Source organism: Poromitra crassiceps, assembly GCF_964638095.1.
Source record: "Poromitra crassiceps genome assembly, chromosome: 4".
NCBI lineage: Eukaryota > Metazoa > Chordata > Actinopteri > Beryciformes > Melamphaidae > Poromitra > Poromitra crassiceps.
The window spans coordinates 28,781,797-28,800,388 of record NC_139626.1 but is presented as its reverse complement, the minus strand read 5'-3'; the positions used below and the strand labels follow the sequence as shown (position 1 = coordinate 28,800,388).

General features: G+C 45.6%; 1 protein-coding gene across 1 annotated transcript in view; it reads left to right on the top strand.

The window, feature by feature from the left end:
- Positions 1 to 284: 284 nt before the first annotated feature.
- Positions 285 to 18,592, top strand: part of mpp2b (MAGUK p55 scaffold protein 2b) — a gene marked incomplete at its 5' end in the record, with an annotated part of 38,540 nt that continues 20,232 nt past the window's right edge. Inside the window, 2 exons of the mRNA XM_083634613.1 lie at positions 285 to 375; positions 17,688 to 17,809. Coding sequence (XP_083490739.1) covers positions 285 to 375; positions 17,688 to 17,809 — 213 coding nt within the window. The remainder of the gene's footprint in view (positions 376 to 17,687; positions 17,810 to 18,592) is intronic.

Here is an 18,592-nt window from a genome sequence, read left to right as displayed (position 1 = left end):
CTCCTCTCTTACACCAACCCCCCTCCTCTCCCTCTTCTCACTCACACACACGCACAGCCCTCTCCTCTCCTCTCCTCTCCACTTCATTCAGCTTATACACACTCCCGTCAAGAGCAGGTGGAGAGGGAGGAGAGCGAGAGGAGCCGGTTGACAAAGAGAAAGGGAGGAGGCACAGGGGCGAGAGAGGGAGGGAGAGGGGAGAGAGGGAGCAAGATCTCTTAGGCTGCCTCAGTTATTGGCTGTGTTGCTGCTGTGTAGTGCGTTACAGTGGGGTGTTGCTCACCATGGCTGGCAGCCTGTTTGGAAGGCTCTCCTTGGAGGAGGAAGACTCTGCCAACTCCCTGGAGGGCCTGGAGATCAAGCTAGGGGGAGAAGGTGAGAGCACAGGTCTCCCTGGAGGGCCTGGAGATCAAGCTAGGGGGAGAAGGTAAGAGCCCAGGTCTCCCTGGAGGGCATGGAGATCAAGCTAGGGGGAGAAGGTAAGAGCCCAGGTCTCCCTGGAGGGCATGGATATCAAGCTGGGGGGAGAAGGTAAGAGCCCAGGTCTCCCTGGAGGGCCTGGAGATCAAGCTAGGGGGAGAAGGTAAGAGCACAGGTCTCCCTGGAGGGCCTGGAGATCAAGCTAGGGGGAGAAGGTAAGAGCCCATGTCTCCCTGGAGGGCCTGGAGATCAAGCTGGGGGGAGAAGGTAAGAGCACAGGTCTCCCTGGAGGGCCTGGAGATCAAGCTGGGGGGAGAAGGTAAGAGCACAGGTCTCCCTGGAGGGCCTGGAGATCAAGCTGGGGGGAGAAGGTAAGAGCACAGGTCTCCCTGGAGGGCCTGGAGATCAAGCTGGGGGGAGAAGGTAAGACCACAGGTCACCTGAAAGCAGAGCTGAAGACTTTATAAGAAGAAGACGAGCTCTTTGCTTATGTGTTTCATCAAGAGAAGAGATGCTAGACTGCACGTGCTACGAGTCTAAGCTTGAGTTCATGTTAACATGCAGGCGCGGGCGGCGGTGCACTGATGGACACGTTGGCATCGGGGGGTAGTTGATGTAGTTGACCGTGGCGTTTTGGCGTCGCGGCTCTTCCTGCTCCTGGTGTTAGGGTTAGGAGGGTTAGGAGGGTTAGGGTTAGTGTGTTCCTGCTCCTGGTGTTAGGGTTAGGGTTAGGAGGGTTAGGAGGGTTAGGGTTAGTGTGTTCCTGCTCCTGGTGTTAGGGTTAGGGTTAGGGTTAGGAGGGTTAGGGTTAGTGTGTTCCTGCTCCTGGTGTTAGGGTTAGGGTTAGGAGGGTTAGGGTTAGTGTGTTCCTGCTCCTGGTGCACCGGTGCAAATCTCCTCCAGAGTGTGATGAAGATGAGCAGAGACGGATGAAGACCTGGGGCGGCATGCCATGTGCAGGAAGTCAAGGCATCAGACTACAAGGTGCACCAGCACCACCAGCCGCTAAATCTTCATGAAGGGATTCTATATTCACCATACACATCTAGCATTTATTTTGCTTGTCACAAGAAGAATGTGCTCTTGGTGCAAATATTGTCCACTTAGTATTAGAAGCAGAGAGGGAGAGAGGAATAGCAAAGCGATGTTGAAGTCTTGACGAGTGGAGCAGCCTCTGTGTGTACAGGATGTTATATTGATAATGCACTGATCCTATGTGTGGAGCAGCCTCTGTGTGTACAGGATGTTATATTGATAATGCACTGATCCTATGTGTGTGTACAGGATGTTATATTGATAATGCACTGATCCTATAGCAGGAAGTGCTATACATCCTATTCATAATTGATGGAACATGGGATTCATACTACAGCAATATCTGCTGAGTGTGTGTCCATATCTATTTTCTACACATCTTTTTTCACGAGTGCTATGACCAGCGGTTTGCCTCGCCAGGGGAACGCACACAATATAAGAATAGTTTCCAATAGGCCGAGAGGGGGACTAATAATATTCCATTCCGTCAATATTCCATTGACGGGAATAATATTCCCGTCATGTTAAATCAATCAAGGTTAGAAGCCACTTACATCATTGCTGAGTCTATTGCACACCACACTGCACACCACACTGCACAACACACTGCACACCACACTGCACACCACACTGCACAACACACTGCACACCACACTGCACACCACACTGCACAACACACTGCACAACACACTGCACACCACACTGCACAACACACTGCACACCACACTGCACACCACACTGCACAACACACTGCACAACACACTGCACAACACACTGCACACCACACTGCATGCCACACTGCACACCACACTGCACACCACACTGCACACCACACTGCACAACACACTGCACAACACACTGCACAACACACTGCAAACCACACTGCACAACACACTGCACAACACACTGCACACCACACTGCACACCACCCCAGCAAACATTTACACGTATAAGGACCGTCAGCTGCACGTCAAACCACTACATCTAGTCAGGGTCTAATTCTATATTCTGAATGGAAATCGTAGCGACGTAATTCCTCTACTTCCCCACAACGTGTCCAGATTCAACGATTTTTGAAAGACAAAAGATCGCACCTCATGCGGGATTCGATCCTGCGGCGTCCGCTTCGCAGTCATGTGTCTTATCCATTAGGCCACCGAATTAGTTACAAATGCTACGGATTTGGTCATATATAGAGATACTTAACATTGAGCACTTAGCATTTTGACGGTCCCGACTGGAAGTTGCGTTGATAGGCTAGCTGCCTCGCTAATTCTGTTTCATGATTTCAACCAGCGATGAGACAGGTATATTTATAGCATTTACGATAATATAACCAACGTGACTAGCAGACAGCATAGCACATCCAAAACCCACAACACTGCGTTTAGTTACGGCAAGAGAAATGGGACAACAGGACCACAGGATTGGGACCACAGGATGGGACCACAGGATTCAGGAAGTTTGTGATAAATACAAGCCAATAGCAAGAGACACTTGCACTTATATGACATAAACGTGTTTTCATATTAAAAAAAGAAAAGGGCGTTCAATAAAAGTCGTCATTGCACATGGAGTGCATGTCTATCTGATCACACAACAGGTAAATTGTCAATCCAATGTCATTTTATTCAACAAAAACACAAAAGACACCTACATGTGGTGTTTTCAAAGCAATATGAGATCAATATTTTTTGTTTTGAAGTGACAGTCTAAACGTTACATTGGAGGAACGTGGAGAGAACGTCAGACTTAGATGGTAGATGCCAAACCACAATTCTATCGTCTGGTGACGTCACGGTCAAGACGATGTTTGCTGGGACACTGCACACCACACTGCACACCACACTGCATGCCACACTGCACACCACACTGCACACCACACTGCACAACACACTGCACACCACACTGCACACCACACTGCACAACACACTGCACACCACACTGCACAACACACTGCACACCACACTGCACAACACACTGCACAACACACTGCACACCACACTGCACAACACACTGCACACCACACTGCACAACACACTGCACACCACACTGCACACCACACTGCACAACACACTGCACAACACACTGCACAACACACTGCACAACACACTGCACAACACACTGCACAACACACTGCACAACACACTGCAAACCACACTGCACAACACACTGCACACCACACTGCACACCACACTGCACAACACACTGCACACCACACTGCACAACACACTGCACACCACACTGCACAACACACTGCAAACCACACTGCACGGCACACTGCACAACACACTGCACACCACACTGCACACCACACTGCACAACACACTGCAAACCACACTGCACAACACACTGCACAACACACTGCACACCACACTGCACAACACACTGCAAACCACACTGCACAACACACTGCACAACACACTGCAAACCACACTGCACAACAACTGCACACCACACTGCACAACACACTGCACAACACACTGCACACCACACTACACAACACACTGCACAACACACTGCACAACACACTGCACAACACACTGCAAACCACACTGCACAACAACTGCACACCACACTGCACAACACACTGCACAACACACTGCACAACACACTGCACAACACACTGCAAACCACACTGCACAACACACTGCACAACACACTGCACAACACACTGCACAGCACACTGCACAACACACTGCACAACACACTGCACAACACACTGCACAACACACTGCACAACACACTGCACAACACACTGCACAACACACTGCACAACACACTGCACAACACACTGCACACCACACTGCACAACACACTGCACAACACACTGCACGTCACACTGCAAACCACACTGCACACCATGTTGCTGCTCTGTAAGAGACAGCAGTGACGGCTATAATGAATCACATGTTCTGTCAGTGCCTTTGCATCCAGTCTATCGGTTATAATTATTTATTTATTTATTGAGAGAGAGAGAGAGAGAGAGAGAGAGAGAGAGAGAGAGAGAGAGAGAGAGAGAGAGAGAGAGAGAGAGAGAGAGAGAGAGAAAAAAAAACTGTAAACGTGTGTGGGAGAGAGAGAGAGACCTTTGGTGCATTTGTACATTCATAGTGAGTAAGTTGAGGTCATTCATATTCAACAGTGTTGGGATCAGAGACGGCACGTTGAAAGTGTCAGACACACAACCTTCAAACTCTCTCAACCCCCCCTACTCAACACACACAGTCTACACGTGCACACACACCTCCCCTACTCAACACACACACTCTACACGTGCACACACCTCCCCTACTCAACACACACAGTCTACACGTGCACACACACCTCCCCTACTCAACACACACACTCTACACGTGCACACACCTCCCCTACTCAACACACACATTCTACAGATGCACACACACTACTCAACACACACACTACACGTGCACACACACCTCCCCTACTCAACACACAACCCCCCTACTCAACACACACACACTCTACACGTGCACACACACCTCCCCTACTCAACACACAACCCCCCTACTCAACACACACACTCTACACATGCACACACACTTCCCCTACTCAACACACACACTCTACACGTGCACACACACCTCCCCTACTCAACACACACAGTCTACACATACACACACACCTCCCCTAAACACACACACTCTACACGTGCACACACACCTCCCCTACTCAACACACAACCCCCCTACTCAACACACACACTTTACACATGCACACACACCTCCCCTACTCAACACACAACCCCCCTACTCAACACACACACTCTACACATGCACACACACCTCCCCTACTCAACACACAACCCTCTACCCAACACACACACTCTACACATGCACAAGCAAACTACTCAACACACACACTCTACACGTGCACACACCTCCCCTACTCAACACACACACTCTACACGTGCACACACACTACTCAACACACACACTCTACACGTGCACACACACCTCCACCTACTCAACACACACACACACACACACACACTACACGTGCACACACACCTCCCCTACTCAACACACAGATGATAGGTCATTGAGTGCAGTGTAATGAAGCAGTGTTCAGACAGATGATAGATCATTGAGTGCAGTGTGATGAAGCAGTGTTTAAACACAGATGATAGATAGATCATTGAGTGCAGTGTGATGAAGCAGTGTTTAAACACAGATGATATATAGATCATTGAGTGCAGTGTGATGAAGCAGTGTTTAAACACAGATGATATATAGATCATTGAGTGCAGTGTGATGAAGCAGTGTTTAAACACAGATGATATATAGATCATTGAGTGCAGTGTAATGAAGCAGTGTTTAAACACAGATGATATATAGATCATTGAGTGCAGTGTGATGAAGCAGTGTTTAAACACAGATGATATATAGATCATTGAGTGCAGTGTGATGAAGCAGTGTTTAAACACAGATGATATATAGATCATTGAGTGCAGTGTAATGAAGCAGTGTTTAAACACAGATGATATATAGATCATTGAGTGCAGTGTGATGAAGCAGTGTTTAAACACAGATGATAAATAGATAATTGAGTGCAGTGTGACGAAGCAGTGTTTAAACAGATGATAGATCATTGAGTGCAGTGTGATGAAGCAGTGTTTAAACACAGATGATAAATAGATAATTGAGTGCAGTGTGACGAAGCAGTGTTTAAACAGATGATAGATCATTGAGTGCAGTGTGATGAAGCAGTGTTTAAACACAGATGATAAATAGATAATTGAGTGCAGTGTGACGAAGCAGTGTTTAAACAGATGATAGATCATTGAGTGCAGTGTGATGAAGCAGTGTTTAAACACAGATGATATATAGATCATCGAGTGCAGTGTGATGAAGCAGTGTTTAAACACAGATGATATATAGATCATCGAGTGCAGTGTGATGAAGCAGTGTTTAAACACATGATAGATCATTGAGTGCAGTGTGATGAAGCAGTGTTTAAACACAGATGGATGGCCAATTTGCATCCTTTGATCTTCTGAAGAGAGCATTTGAGTTGCCCCAAACGCATCTTTATAGATATATACAAGTTAGACATTATGTCCGATCCAAGATTCGCAATTTTGACGTTCTCCCAGATGAACATGTTTTTTTTTAGGTTTTGTTAAGCCCTCCCAACTCCAGGCATCTTATTTCTAAGTTTGTGTGTTTGTTCGACGATTGCATTAAGGCCCCCACTGAGAGGATCAAAGAGGCGTGGCAGGAGGAACTTGGTGTGGATCTGTCAGAAATCATATGGGACAGGAGTCTGTCTGTGGTCCAGCTCTGTTCAATTAACTCATTCACCGCCAGTTTAGGACTGCCAATATTTAGCACAGGCCAAAGATTTTCATAATTGTTGGTCATCTTTCAAGACCCACAGTAAATTATCTATTAGCACCAGAGTGATTTGCAATACCTCAAAATGAAGATGTACGTCTCTGGGTTCACCAGGAAAAAAAAAGTGAGCTTTTAGCATGTTCTGTACTCTACTTATAGCCATTTATATACACCCTGTTTTCCCCCAAAAGTTCTCCCTGAGAAAATAAACAGGAGAAAAGGCAATTTTTGTAAAAGGGCACAATCTCAGGCAGAACTCACTCTCAATTCTTTTATTTTGAACTGTATTGACATCAGACATGTAAATATTATTCGTTAGGACACAAATGACAAAAAAAAAAAAAAAATATATATATATACACATCAAGTGCTTTTTTTTTACATTCAACAATACAGTTTACTCGGTGTGAGTGTGCAGACAGACAGACAGACAGACAGACAGACAGACAGACAGACACACCGACAGACAGACAGACAGACAGACAGACAGACACACCGACAGACAGACAGACAGACAGACAGACAGACACACACACACACACACACACACACACACACACACACACACACACACACACACACACACACGATCCCCGATCCCCCTTTTAGATTTCTAACCCCACATAGGATAAGCAATAACCACGCCCTGTGGCGCTGGGATTGGCCAGGAGCAACACTGGAGGGCACGCAGCCCAGCGATTCCATGAACCAACTGAATAGCTCTTGAGAAAGGACAGCGGGCTGCTGTGACTGCCGCTTCTGCCTTGTGCCTTGCTGTTGTGTGTTTATTTTGCACCCGTCCTCGTCCATGTCTCCCTGTCATATCCTCCCTGCTATCTGATCGTTCCCGTTTTCCCCTCGGCTATTCAACACGTCCTCACCGCCCTCGCAAACTGATCGATCATTTCCTCATTCCTCCGATGATCAAACACATCTCTTGATTACTTTCTCCCGACTGGCACAGAGGAAGGCGACTCCAGCTCGTGCAGCGCGCCGAGGCGCGTTTCAATGGCGTTTCTCCTGTCTGCACAAGGAAGCGTTACCCGTTTTCTGCTTTTCCTCTTGCTCAATTTCAAAACAACAGCTGCGGTATGTGTTTGTTCACGTGTTGTCTTAGATGCTAGGGACCTGATACCATGTGACAGGCTGGGGAAGTGTTTAAACTACGCCCTGCAGTAATAAAAACAAAAACACGTCAAACACGTCATTGGCGGGGAGGGCTATTTCTGATAACACGTCAAAGACGTCATTGGCGGTGAATGAGTTAATAGTAGACATCAACTTATCCAATTTAAAGTTGCTCACCGTCTTCATTACTCCAAGCATAGGTTACACAAGATATATCCTTCGGTCTCACCACTATGTGATAGGTGTCGGGTGTCGGAGGGCACACTGTCCCATGCTTTTTGGTTTTGCCCTTCACTATCAGGATTCTGGGCCAAAATATTTGACTGGTACTCTAAGGCCTACAAAATAACCCTCCAACTGGAGGCGGAACTCGCCATCTTTGGCTGCTCGGAGTCCTCTTTGCTCCTCCCAACGGCCATGCAGCAATCTCTGACACAGGGAATGACAGTTGCCAAGAAACTAATTTTGAAGGAATGGAAGTCCTCCTCTCCACCTTCTTTTCAGCTGTGGCTGACAGACATGATCTCAGTTATACGTATGGAGAGACTCAGATTCCAGAGGTCAAATTCTCTAAGGAAATTTTCCGTTATTTGGGACCCGTTCCTGACCTATTTTGATCAGGCTAAAAGCGGTATTTGAGTTTCTTTGGGATCCTTTGCACAGTATACAGTATATATATACGGTATATATATATATATATATATATATTTTTTTTATCGATTTGTAAGCACATTTTGACATTTTGTAGCATTGTAATGTTGAATGTATGTATATATGTTTTTTCTTTTCTTTTTTCCTGTTCTTGTTTTGTTTTCTTTATGTTCTGAAAAAGTAAAATAAAATATATAAAAAAAAAAAAACACAGATGATATATAGATCATTGAGTGCAGTGTGATGAAGCAGTGTTTAAACAGATGCTATATAGATCATTGAGTGCAGTGTGATGAAGCAGTGTTCAGGCAGATGATATATAGATCATTGAGTGCAGTGTGATGAAGCAGTGTTTAAACACAGATGATATATAGATCATTGAGTGCAGTGTGATGAAGCAGTGTTTAAACACAGATGATATATAGATCATTGAGTGCAGTGTAATGAAGCAGTGTTTAAACACAGATGATATATAGATCATTGAGTGCAGTGTAATGAAGCAGTGTTTAAACACAGATGATATATAGATCATTGAGTGCAGTGTGATGAAGCAGTGTTTAAACACAGATAATAGATAATTGAGTGCAGTGTGATGATGCAGTGTTTAAACACAGATGATATATAGATCATTGAGTGCAGTGTGATGAAGCAGTGTTTAAACACAGATGATATATAGATCTTTGAGTGCAGTGTGATGAAGCAGTGTTTAAACACAGATGATATATAGATCATTGAGTGCAGTGTAATGAAGCAGTGTTTAAACACAGATGATATATAGATCTTTGAGTGCAGTGTGATGAAGCAGTGTTTAAACACAGATGATATATAGATCATTGAGTACAGTGTGATGAAGCAGTGTTTAAACACAGATGATAGATCATTGAGTGCAGTGTATTGGTAGGATTAAGGTGTCAGATAATAGCTTGGTTTCAAGAGTATGGGACAATTTAATTTTGTTTGTGCTGAGGGTGATCAATAAAGTGGTGACACGGGCAAATTATTTCAGCCATGTCATATCCTGACAAGCGCTGTTTGCTCAGTCATTAACCCATTGATACCTGATGCAGCATTTGCGTGTATATCCCTCATTTGTGTGTGTATCCCTTTAATGCGGTTCGCGGTCTTAAAGGTCCCAATTCGTGCAGCTGTAACCTCTTAAAAACGTGTGTCTCTGGTCCATAAAACATGATTCTGGATTAATTTGTCGAAAATATAGCAACCCCGTTTGTTGTGACGGAGTTCTCACTTCCTCATCTCGTCGCTTCCCAAGAACGGTCTGTTTCTATAATATATTCAGAACTAACAGTTCCCATTGGCCGCTGAGATTAGCGTCAGATTAGCGTCTGTGGACCAGCACGCTAGGTTGCGAGTTATCGTTAACTTAACGGTTACTACGCTAAAGAGGACATCTCAAAATGCCTAGACTTACCGAATGCACCTCTGCAGTTGCTGGATCACGTACAGTTGGCGTCGCTCCAGCTAGAAGTGTTAATTTTGTGGCTATAGACAAAATGGTGCAGGTAGCTTGTGTGAGAGAGACCCGCGCAGTATGCGTGAGGAAGCTCGTGACGTCCCAATTCCCCTCTGGGCAAACGAAGCGTTTGGGGGTGTGGCTTGGAGGAGACTGCAGGGGGAAGCTGGATAGGGACAAATCCAACTGTGGCAGTTCTGAGCTTGTGACCACTCATTACAGGGAGGGCTGACAGCAGTATATATGCATTTACAAGTAAAAACAGCTTTTGCACGGAATGGGACCTTTAAAGGGATACACACACAAATGCTGCATCAGGTATCAATGGGTTAATAACTGCTGTGTGAAATATGGATGTAGCTTACTACAGTACAGTAGAGCCCAAATCCTCATCTAGTGCCACACATTTCTGTCTGTGTCTGTGAACTTGTTACCAGCCGCGATAGCGACTCTGGTGTTGTTTTTTCACCTTGTGTGTGTGTGTGTCTGTGTGTGTGTGTCTGTGTGTGTCATCAAGGCTAAATGTGTTCCTGCAGACACCTATTGTAGCGGGAACTACCCCAGAAGTGGTTTTTCAGTATTTTGCCAGGTGTTTATACTGTATGTCTGTCGCTCTGTCTGTCTGTGGACATATTTTCATAGCACAATAGCGTCAAAACTTTACACGTGTGTAGTTGACATCAAAATTAAGGCAGAGTTCGGAAATGGGCAATCCGAGGAAGGCCCCCCCCCCCCATGTTGACCATCCCCACACACACACACACACACACACACACACACACACACACACTTTACGCCCCTGACCTCTAGTTTCTTCTGTTTTGCATCGTTCAAAAGATGCGCTGGCCAGGCTTCCTGTGGCCACAGGGCGAGGTGCAGTGGGAGCTGCCGTCCGCTTTGCGAAATGTCACCAAATATCACAAGTGTTGTCCCCATCGGGTGACCTTCAGCCGGCAATCGAGACAATCCGATCCCCGCCTCAATCGTGCCAGCTTGGGGCAACCATCATCATCATGGCGATGCGGTGGCTTAAATGGCAGCTTTAAAGGCCCCCGTCCTGCTGATTGGCTGAGGTCACAGTGTGATTGGCTACTCAGGAGAGAGGAGGTTAGGGAGGTCACAGTGTGATTGGCTACTCAGGAGAAAGGAGGTTAGGGAGGTCACCGTGTGATTGGCTACCCAGGAGAGAGGAGGTTACCAAGGTCACAGTGGTCCCATAGAAATGTACCCTTTTCAGACTATGGTCACACACACTTGAATAGAGTGAGTTCAGCAGTGTCATGGGTTTCAGCATGTTTGTCTTTGGAGTCTTATGTGCTTATCAAAATGAAAAGGGACATATTGATTGTTTCAGGGTAATTAAGTTAATAATTTTATAATTTAGTGCTTTAGTGCTTCACTGACTTTTTATGCCCCATTATGTTGTCATGGTGGCATCTGTCTGTGTGTGTCTGTCTGACTGTCTCTCTCTCTGTGTGTGTGTGTGTGTGTGTGTGTGTGTCTGTCTGTCTGTCTGTCTGTCTGTCTGTCTGTCTGTCTGTCTGTCTGCCTGTCTGCCTGTCTGTCTGTCTGTCTGTCTGTCTGTCTGTCTCTGTCTGTCTGTCTCGATGCATTCTTATGAATGCAATAGCAATATGTGATAGAAACCGTAATGCTGACATCAACAGACTCCTCCCCCTATAGAGCAAATGATCGGATTAGATTTTGGAGCACCTCGCTGCATAAATATGCACAGTAATGATGAACAACAGATTTTCTTGAAACAACTAGAGAGTATAACTCCTTAAAGGACGGCTTTACCGTGGGGAATATGAATATATATTAAATCTCACGCCCCTAAGGTTTTAGAATCCGTTGAAATTTTTGAAATTGGATCTTCACTGCCTGACCTATCAGGCATCTCTCACATATTTTAGGGAAGCCGGATGACGCGTAATCATCCGGCCTCCCTCCCCCTTGCGGAACTCGAGCGCCTATGAACTACAAGTCTTGTGAGCCATGGTCCCGCCTCTAGAGGTCCTCCACGCCCCTTCAGAGCTCTCGACGAAAAGCAAAAGGCAGCCATCTTGTTCACCCGCATAGCATACTGTAGCTAGGTTAGCTTTCCATAGCTCCTTGCCAAGAGACCATATCTCTGGAACGGAAGCACCAAAAGACACGGGACTGGCGGCATTGGAAAGCTCGTCAAATTTTACATCTAGTAGTAGGTGAGTTGAAGTAACGAAATCAACGCTGAGCAATGTACCCATTTTTACACATTTTTACAGAAAATAGTTACAACATCAGATGCGCGTAACTCCTACGAAAATGCCTTAAAATGCATGATTTTTTTTTATGAAGACATCTCCCGACATATATACATCGGTTTAAATTTGGTGCAATTTGGTGCAATTTTATTTTCGATTTATTTTCGATTTTTTCTTGTTCTCTTGTTTTATTGTCGAAGCCTTCTTCTTCTTCTTTGAGTTTTATGGCGGTTGGCAAACATATATGTGCATTACCGCCACCTACTGGAGTTTGATATCAGCCAATTGCCTGAGGGGTGGGCATGGAAACGAAGGCCACGCGAGCCCAGTGCATTGTGGGAAATGTAGTATTTCGGGTCCCCGCACCCGCCCCTCCCCTCCACCACCCCCCCCCCCCCTCCACACAGAGTGGATTTCTGGTGATATCTCTGGCGGGAAACAACCAATTTCAAAAATTTCAACGGATTCGAAAACCTTAGGGGCGTGAGATTTAATATATATTCATATTCCCCACGGTAAAGCCGGCCTTTAATGCTTTAAAATACAGAGTTCATATTAATACCATCCATGAGTTCTGTGAAGACAAGTATGTTAACATAAAAATATCTGCTAATTAATACTACTGCCACTCCGAGAGTGTAGTGCACTAGATAACCGCTATATTCCAACAGCGCTCCCAATTTACGAATGGTCCAGAGTGCGCTCTGGGTGCCACCGCTAAGTTTTAAGGTGTGCACTGTGCAACTCGTTTTCTTTAACGTTATAAAGTAGAAGCAGTGACAGATACAGACTCAGCTCTCATTCATGAGCTCAGTCAGAGAGCAGGGGAAACTGCTTGTTCTCCTGAGCATGTGGGGAGACAGAGAGACGAGACGTGCGTGCAGCCTGCCTGCTTAGCATTTGACATTACATGTTATTCTCATTAAGACTGGCTATAGCCTACTGAACTTCTTTTTGCAGTGTGCCTGTAATTAATATAATAAAGTAGATTACAATTAAACGTAAATAATAATAATAATAATAATAATACCTGCGGTGATGATGGTAATGAGCTCAATCCCACGGTAGAGTCACATGATGTAACATCCTCCCTCTATCTGCTTCCCTAAACACAGCTCCATAGCAACAGAGCAGCCTCTGCTAAGTGCTAGCTAAGAGCCCTATAGCAACAGAGCAGCCTCTGCTAAGTGATAGCTAAGCTCCATAGCAACAGAGCAGCCCCTGCTAAGTGCTAGCTAAGAGCTCCATAGCAACAGAGCAGCCCCTGCTAAGTGCTAGCTAAGAGCTCCATAGCAACAGAGGAGCCCCTGCTAAGTGCTAGCTAAGAGCTCCATAGCAACAGAGCAGCCTCTGCTAAGTGCTAGCTAAGAGCTCCATAGCAACAGAGCAGCCTCTGCTAAGTGCTAGCTAAGAGCTCCATAGCAACAGAGGTTGATGATCTCTGCTCTAACCACAAACAATAACAGCACAGATTGTGGGGCCACTCCTTGACATTGACATTCATTGTAACTCTCTTTAGAGGTGAGACTGCAAGCGGCAAACTAACCTTAAATTGGAAGGTTGTGATTATATGTGCCCTGGGTGCTGTCACCCCGTCCAGCAAGCTGTTAGTGGTCATTTTTGTTGTGAGCTAGCTGATGCAGTGGGCGTTATAGGTGCTATTATTGTAGTTTTAACTAGATGACGCATTGCTGAGACAGGTATTTTCATCTGTAGTTTTAAAGCAGTGAAGAGAGTAAATGTATCATTGCCATATTTATTGACAAGGTGCTTTTCTTAGATTCTGTTTTGACCAACCTCTGTTAGACCTACACGCCGTCTCATCCTCTCGAGGCCTTTTGAGATACAGTAGGTAGTCATTCTTCTGCCTGCTCGGCTGGGACTTCTCTTTGTGGTGTTTCCCCCTAAAATGCAGTGGAAGCACAGCCGTGAGATTGTCTCTAAACCACCAGGACCTACTCAAGCATGAAAAGAGCTTCTGGCTGCTCCCCACGTTCCTGGTGGAGTAAGTTCTGTTCAGCGCATGACTTATGCCAGACTTTGTTCGCTCCTCATGCACACCTGAGTCCCGAGTATTATGCTCTTAAGCACTCACCTGCTAAACGGAGATCTCTCTCAGTATCAAGTTACAGTGTGTGCAGCATAGGGAATTGAGATTCACTGAGGTGAGAAATGATTTACACCTGGGTTCTTCTAACCGCTAAAGGCCTGGAGGAGGAAACAGGCTGAGTATATTATAGCAGCAAATGTCTACATGCTTGGGAGCTGAAATGAGACATGAGCAGAAGAAAGATAAATATGCTGGCTGATCCAAAATGCAGTTTGGTTCCTTGCCTGCGCAGCTTCATTGGACGTTTATGCAGGTGGGAGGAGAGCTTTGACAGCAGCAAGAACAAGAAGAAATACTGCCCCTGTATTCTAAAGGGCATGTTATTGTTATTTAAAACCAAAGCAAAGAAATATCTTAGCTTTATTATGAGGTGAGATTCAAAACTCTTAAATTCGTCCTTGTTAATCCGCTATTCTCTGTGTTGTGATTGGCTGGAGCCAAGCCTATCTTTATGTGTACAAAGAAGAAAGGCAGCGAGACCTAGTTGGATATTTAATCATCTCATGGTCCCTCTCTGCCACTTCCAAAGTCATAGAAATACAACAGAATATCTAAAGGCACGTTACAATACGCCAATGGTGACTGACCACAGCTCGTTACTATTATGATTATTAAGTTATGCCTAATCACTAGGCCTATAGCCAGCACAGCTAGCTTCTACCATTAGCGCTTAGGAACACTGCGATCTCTCCTTCAAGTCATGCATTGAACTTGTGGTATTCCTCACTTGGCTATGTGTGTGCAATCTGACTGTCTAGTCACTCACCACTTTCAGTAAACTCTGCGACGTCTGAGACGAGCATGCCCGGACCCAGACTCTGCGTGATGTGATGTGGCGTGCCGTGCCGTGCGTGCACCCCGTGCATTGATGATGGTGTAGTGTTGACATGTTTGGTTAATTTTCTTTTTGGAGAGATCCTTTATTGATTTGTTTGGGAAGAGGGTTTACTCTGAACAGATTTGAGAACTGAATTGAAGTGAATCAACTAAATTTCTAACTTTTGTTGTTTGTTTTCATTGTACCTCCAATACACTGGATTTGTATGGAGACAGTCGGCATGTGTGGGAACGCCCACAAAATGTTAAAACGGCTGGCGCGCGAGTGGGGTAAAACCGCCGATATATCTCATGGGCTGACTCACCAAAAGACGGTGCTGCGGCTCTAAACTACATGTTTGGGGGTTCTAGAGCAGAACACAAGACGTCTGCTCAGATGTGCGTTTACTGCGGTGGTTAAATCCCAGATCGTGTCTGCCTGGGCTGGGCTATCAGCTAAATTCTAACTTTGCTGAATGGATAGAACGGGGGAATTTACCCCACCCTGACCACGCCCCCAGGCTAACCCAGCGTCTATTGTGGGCGTTCCTAGAGCCTGTATGGGCATTCCCAGACATGCGGACTGTCTCTATTGGACTTCCGCTGTGTCCGCATTGTCACTCTGATTATTGCTTTGATTATGTGTTTACATTCTGCTTGGTGGTGCAGATTGATGCTATGTGGGTTCATGGCATTGGTTCATGGCAGAGTGTAAACATCTTAAAACGTTAAAACGGTCAGAGTCAACTCCAGCTGGCACCCCAAAAACCTACAATCTGCTACAGATTTTTTTTTATTTTATTATTAATGTTGTTTAGCGGCCCCTGGCCTCCTGTCTTTTAAACTTTTAAATCCTTCTTTTTAAATCAATGTAATGGTTAATTAATGTGAAATTGCTCCGTGGGGAAAGAAAGAAATGAAGAAACAAATAAATAATAATATAAGTACAATTTTTATATATAAAACATAAATGCATAACAACATGCAATGAAATGCTAACTTGCAAAAAGCAAACAATGGGGAAAAAGAAAGAAAGAAAGAAGAGAAAACAAAGAAAACCAAAATGATACAAAGTGTGTGGATGAGACTTGTGCAGGGAGAGAGCCCTGTGCTCTGCACGTCGAGGCCAACTGACATGAGGAAAAGTGCCGATGTGGCAACAGCTCAGGCGTACATCTGCTGTGATTAAAGAGAATTATGCAGGAGCTGGCGGGCTGACAAGCTCTGCCAGCCGCAGATCTGGCAACCCTCCTGCTGGAGTGGAGCTGGTGTTAGGGGGACACCAGAAGAAGAACATGACTTCTCCACTACGGAAACATCCTTATAATTATTTAGAGAGAGAGAGAGAGAGAGAGAGAGAGAGAGAGAGAGAGAGAGAGAGAGAGAGAGAGAGAACTGTAAACACTAAGGACCCTTCAGTCCCTCTCTGTCTGGATGAACGCCAATACGAGGATGGTATATTTCTCTCTTCATCATTCTTCTTCTTTCTTCTTCTTCTTCCTCCTGCTCCCCCCCCCCCCGTTTTCTCCCCAATTGTACTTTGCAAATTTCCGCCTGCTGCCCCAGTCGCTGCTCCACCCTCTACCGATGGGGAGAGCCGTAGACTAGCACCATGCTTCCTCCGACACATGCACAGTTGCCAGCCGCTTCTTTTCCCCTGACAGCGGAGAGCTTCACGGGCAGGATGTAGCACGTGGGAGGATCTCGCTATACCCACCAGTTCCCTTCCGCCCCGAACAGGCACCCCGACCGACCAGAAGACTCAGCGCTATAGTGCAGCGACCAGGACACATACCCCTAATCCGGCTTCCCACCCGCAGACACAGCCAGTCGTGCCTGCATGGACGCCCGGCCAAGCCGGAGGTAACACGGGGGCACGAACCTGCAACCCTCGTGTTGGTAGGCGGGGAATCTACCGCTACACTACCCGGACGCCCAATTATTATTATTATTAAACCTTTATTTATTTATTGGAGTACAACATCACGACCTCTCATGTGATATTGCTTAATCGCAGAACCGCTGTATCGTGATATGATGCCATGATATTCTTGTTCTCTGTCATGTAGTGTGAACCCAGTCTCTCTCTCTCTCCCTCTCTCTTGCTTTGTCATGTAGTGTGAACCCAGTGTCTCTCTCTCTCTCTCTCTCTTGCTCTGTCATGTAGTGTGAACCCAGTCTCTCTCTCTCTCCCTCTCTCTTGCTTTGTCATGTAGTGTGAACCCAGTCTCTCTCTCTCTCTCTCTCTCTCTTGCTCTGTCATGTAGTGTGAACTCAGTCTCTCTCTCTCTCTCCCTCTCTCTCCCTCTCTCTCTCTTGCTCTTTGAACACGTCTCTTGTCAATTTCCCATGAGGAAGGGCGTGAGCGAAATAATCTATCTGATCTTTCTTTTCTTTCTTTCTGTGTGTGTGTGTGTGTGTGTGTGTGGTTCTGTGTGTGGTTCTGTGTGTAGCCATGCATCAGGTCCTAGACACACTGAGTGACAGCACCAGCTCCACAACCGCCAATGACCTGGACCTCATCTTCCTCAAAGGCATCATGGAAAGCCCAGTGGTGAGTTTGTACTATTGCTTTGTGTATGTTGGTGTGTGTGTGTGTGTGTGTGTGTGTGTGTGTGTGTGCGCGCGCGTGTGTGTGTGTGTGTGTGTGTGTGTGTGTGCCCGTGTGTGTGTGTGTGTGCGCCCGTGTGTGTGTGTGTGTGTGTGTGTGTGTGTGTGTGCGCGCGCCCGTGTGTATCGACGAGTGTTCACATAAAAGATGAATCTGCTGATGCGAGCTGTGAGAGTAACCACGCCCCCGCTGAAGGATGTGAGAAGGATTTCCCAGATTCGAGTTGATCTGGAGCCCACGGTGCATCTCTAAACACTTAACACACTATCACTTAACTTAACACTTAACACACTATCACTTAACTTAACACTTAACACAATATCACTTACCTTAACACTATCACTTAACTTAACACTTAACAAAACATCACTTAACCCTTGTACCCTACTTATATTTTTTGCCTGTTAAAACCCCTAATCCAGCAGCTGGATATTGATAATCAATTATATTCATAATAATTATTATAATTATTATTATGATTTTTATATTGATTCTTATCCATTGGTAACTTCATCCCTCATACCTCATATCAACATGTCATGCTTACTCAGAATTTTAACCCCTCAAATGCCAGTTTACTGTACTTACTGTACAATCAAATTTACAGTAGAAAAGACAAAATATGATTTTTTTGCCTTCCCATCAATGCCACCTGGATATCCCCCTGTGGGATTATTTTAGCCTGGGATTTCTCACATTTTTCGCGGAGGAATTATTTTCTTACTTATTTCATCTTTTGAGAATTTC